Source organism: Lytechinus pictus, chromosome 3 (assembly GCF_037042905.1).
Source record: "Lytechinus pictus isolate F3 Inbred chromosome 3, Lp3.0, whole genome shotgun sequence".
In the NCBI taxonomy this organism is placed as follows: Eukaryota; Metazoa; Echinodermata; class Echinoidea; order Temnopleuroida; family Toxopneustidae; genus Lytechinus; species Lytechinus pictus.
The window spans coordinates 74,269,047-74,274,014 of NC_087247.1; the positions used below are offsets into that span (position 1 = coordinate 74,269,047).

The window sequence follows — 4,968 nt, forward strand, 5'->3', positions numbered from 1 at the left end:
TTCTTTTGAGGTTTAGAACTGAAAACGGGACATTCTATTCACCTATTTAATCATGAAAAGTATGGGTTTTTGTTACAGAAATGATGCGAGCGCGAAGCACGAGCTGAAAATTTTTTATATTCTAATCTGAAAAGCGGACATTTAGAGCACGATTTTAGATGAAGAACGAGTTGTGTATCTCAATCTCGCTTGCTGATTTCTGTGTAACATTACAATCTTATTTTATTTTTTGCACATGCGGAATTATTGGGGGGGGGGGGCAAAAAGACATGTTTGCCCCCCCCCCAATATTTTCATTGGTGGGGCGATCGCCCCCCCCCCCCCCCATGATCGACGCCTCTGCTTTACAAATAATCACAGTATTCCCCCAATGAATAAGAATTTACTGGACAGTTGACGATAAGAGCCCAGAGATCAAAGTCCATTTTGATTTCGGTAGTTTTTATTTGTTCGCATATATTGTCCGTGACTTCTGAGTGCCCCTGTACTATGACAGAAAAACTCGTTTTTCATCCCTTACACTATTATTTTTCACTGTTCAACGTTTCCTGTCTACAAGCTTTACCTTACTTATTACACAGTAAAATGAGTAATACAGTTCGTGTTGCCCTATGGTGTTGCCAACGATCAATGTCAACACTCTTTGAAAGATGTATTGCTGCTGCGGGTCACATTGAGATCTTTCATGAAGTCTATCTAACTGCATACCGTTTTGGACCTCAACACAGACAAGAAAATGCCACGTTTGAAACAGACAATGATTACACATATGACAATGTTCACAGAATGATTAGTCAGAAGTTCCCTTCTGGACATTCTGTTTTCGTCAAAGACATGGCATATTCCATTGAAGGACGATTCCCTGAGCTTTCTTTTGAGTTTTGCCACACTTTTCTGATTCGTTCGCCGCAAAAAGTTGTAAAGTCCTACATAAAACTCTTAGAGAGCTGTCACTTCGATGAGGATTATGTGTCCGAGTTGAGAGAGAAATTACCCAATAGTTTCAAACAACAGTGTTTGCTCTATGACTACATCAGAGAATACGGATCTCAGTCAAGGATACTAGTGATAGATGCTGATGACTTTGTAACCATGCCTGAAACAGTGCTCCGTAGATATTGTCAAGAAACAGGGTTGATATTCAATGAATGTATGCTGAGTTATGAAAGTTTAGATTCAATACCCGATGAATGGCATTGCTCCAAGGTTCTAAAGAATGCAACAAAGGAAAGAGGGAGTCATGAGAGAGCTCTTCATAGTACAGGAGTTGAGCTAACTAAACCAGATGACATAGGACTAGAATTGTCATCAGACTGGAAGAATTGTGTTGGAAAATGCGAAAAGTTCTATAATATTATGTTCGACAGAAGAACAAGATTTGAGGATCATTGGTGATCAAGCCATTCTCGTATTGGGTGAATGATATTTGATTTGAAAAACACTCTTAGTGGACTGTTCGAATCAGGAGACGATTTACTTTGCCAAAATGATTTGTTCCTAAACCAGGGACAGAGGGCCTATACATATATACATACATACATACATACATACATACATACATACGTACGTACATACATACATACATACATACATACATACATACATACATACATACATACATACATACATACATACATACATACATACATACATACATACATACATACATATATATATATACATATATATATATATATATATATATATATATAGTAACGAACTATGTTTCTGTTTTAATGTCATAGAGAGCTTATTGGGTCTGTAAACGTAGACTATACGGAAATCGTAAGTGCATATGCACGTTCTGTGAATTAACAAAAATTTGCCCAAATCGCACATTTTATGAACATGGAGTCGTGAAACATTTTGATTAACTGTCAGTAAAGTTGCCTAAGCATTATCCAGTTGTTTAATTTGAGAAAGCATGTTGCATTAGCAAAGTTAATTATGTTATTGTAGCTATTGTTGTCATTTTTAGTAACTGTTTCATCGAAGAGTTGAAAAATGCATTAATACTAGGAGTCAATAGCTAGTGTAAGATTCTGGGTTTACCGCCCTTTACCGTAGTATTAATGCTGCCCTTCATCTCTTGTATCTCGTTCTGCTCTGTACACTAATTTATCTTTGTCGTAATTAAAGGTAAAGGTCAGAATTTTAACCTACACTCTGGACTACGTTCTTTAGAGTGTTAAAGGAACAAGTGATTGGTGTATGCAAGGAGATATCAGTGATATCTCCTTGGTGTATGGAACGAATGCTGGTGAATGAATGGTCGACGGATGAGACGAGAGAGGTGACCGATATTGCAGTCTTTTCCATAAACCATCAGCAACGGTCAAATACTTATAAATATATACATACATATATGCATATATATATACATATATATATATATATATATATATATATATATATATATATATATATATATATATATATATATATATATATATATATATATATATACATACACACATATATACATACATACATACATATATATCAGAAATGCGAAACAAATGATATTCACGAGTAATGCAAGTTTGCAACGCCAGCAAGTTCTTTATTCACTTTCCAAATTTTCGGTAGAGTCATCTACCTTCTTCGGGGAAGATTCGTGAATTGTGACAAGTTTAAAAGACAGTTGTTTATATATATATATATATATATATATATATATATATATATAAATTAGTAAAGTTATACATGTACAACAGCTTTGGCAACTCTTTTATTTAAATATTGTAAAGAAATGGATGAAGAGAACAATGGTAGGCGTAGCTTAAATCAAGGTTCCCCAGAGCTATCTACCCTTTGGAAAAATTGGTGATGCCGAAAAAATGTCTCTGCCGGGAATCGAACCCGGGCCCCCAGCTTTGAACGCCGGTGCCTTAACCACTAGACCACAGAGACGGGTTAGTGGCTAGGGCGACCCCGATCCGATTGACCGTCAGATAGACAGATTTTCGACACTATAGAGTACCGAAGTGTGACGTCATAAATTTTCACTTTTTGCATTTCAGCGTTTTGTATACCATATTTTGGTAGATCATGATGAAAAAACACCACAGCCCAAATTTGGTGGGAATCAGTCCATGGGGCCCCAAGATATGACTTCATGAATACATAATTAGCCCCATTGAAGTCAGTGTATTATTGGTCTGGTTCTAAATGGTAGGAACCAGGCCAATAATACATTGACTTCAATGGGGCTAATTATGTATTCATGAAGTCATATCTCAGACCCCCATGGACCGATTCTCACCAAATTTTAGTAGTGGGGGTTCTTCATCATGCCCTACCAAAATATGGTATCAAAAATGCTGAAATACAAAAAAAGTTTTTTGTGACCTCATCACTTTGGTACTCTATACCAATTATAATTTCCTTTGTCGGGTGAAGGTGGGTTTCGAACAATGACAAGCCGCCATGCTTCAGCTGGATCAAAGCTATTGCTTTGATACAGTACACGTATGGGAGAAAGTATACAAATGAGTAAAGTTATACATGTACAACAGCTTTGGCAACTCTTTTATTCAAATATTGTAAAGAAATGGATGAAGAGAACAATGGTAGGCGTAGCTTAAATCAAGGTTCCCCAGAGCTATCTACCCTTTGGAAAAATTGGTGATGCCGAAAAAATGTCTCTGCCGGGAATCGAACCCGGGCCCCCAGCTTTGAACGCCGGTGCCTTAACCACTAGACCACAGAGACGGGTTAGTGGCTAGGGCGACCCCGATCCGATTGACCATCAGATAGACAGATTTTCGACACTATACTAATTATAATTTCCTTTGTCGGGTGAAGGTGGGTTTCGAACAATGACAAGCCGCCATGCTTCAGCTGGATCAAAGCTATTGCTTTGATACAGTACACGTATGGGAGAAAGTATACAAATGAGTAAAGTTATCCCGGCAGAGACATTTTTTCGGCATCACCAATTTTTCCAAAGGGTAGATAGCTCTGGGGAACCTTGATTTAAGCTACGCCTACCATTGTTCTCTTCATCCATTTCTTTACAATATTTAAATAAAAGAGTTGCCAAAGCTGTTGTACATGTATAACTTTACTCATTTGTATCATTTATATAAAGGAAATTATAATTGGTATAGTGTCGAAAATCTGTCTATCTGACGGTCAATCGGATCGGGGTCGCCCTAGCCACTAACCCGTCTCTGTGGTCTAGTGGTTAAGGCACCGGCGTTCAAAGCTGGGGGCCCGGGTTCGATTCCCGGCAGAGACATTTTTTCGGCATCACCAATTTTTCCAAAGGGTAGATAGCTCTGGGGAACCTTGATTTAAGCTACGCCTACCATTGTTCTCTTCATCCATTTCTTTACAATATATATATATATATATATACATATATATATCCATGTTGCTTAAATCTTTTCATGAAGCCTTGATGGTAGAAAGTTCATCCAAACGTTTAATGCAATGGGACTGGATTTATTTTAAGTGATTTAGCAACTAAATTCAATCAAACTTTGCAGATTAAGTTTTGAAATATTTTCAAAAGAATATGCTCTCTCTGATTGCTGGATTGTCAGTTTGTGTAGTGAGTAAAATGTTTAAGGCAGTGTTGGTTGCAGTCAAGTGGGTTGCATCTAGTGGCCTGATTAATGATTATGATTATGATGATGATAAAATCCCCATGAAAAGTGTGTACAGGCACACGGTCAGATCGAGAAGAAGAGGGAAAGGGAAGCGGGGTGGGGGTGAGTTAGGAGAGAGAGAGAGGGAAGAGAAAGATACACATACACGCACACAGATCTAAAAATGGCATTGCATATCACATCTGAATTATCAAATTTATGTCTTAATTTCATAATGATCCTAGTTTAAGTCTGCATCCACTTTTCCTTTCATGTTTTGTGTTTAATTGTCCACATACTCTCTTTATTCTTCTCTTCACTTTGTACACAGAATTGCTAGATTCAAAATAAATCATAGAAGACTATCGTCTAA

General features: G+C 37.3%; 1 protein-coding gene across 1 annotated transcript; it reads left to right on the forward strand.

Moving 5' to 3' along the window:
* The first annotated feature begins 321 nt into the window (after window positions 1-321).
* LOC129258063 (uncharacterized) lies at window positions 322-2,158 on the forward strand. The gene has a single exon (XM_064097917.1). The coding sequence runs from the start codon at window positions 490-492 to the stop codon at window positions 1,393-1,395; it is 906 nt and encodes a 301-aa protein (XP_063953987.1). The 5' UTR covers window positions 322-489; the 3' UTR covers window positions 1,396-2,158.
* Window positions 2,159-4,968: the final 2,810 nt, after the last annotated feature.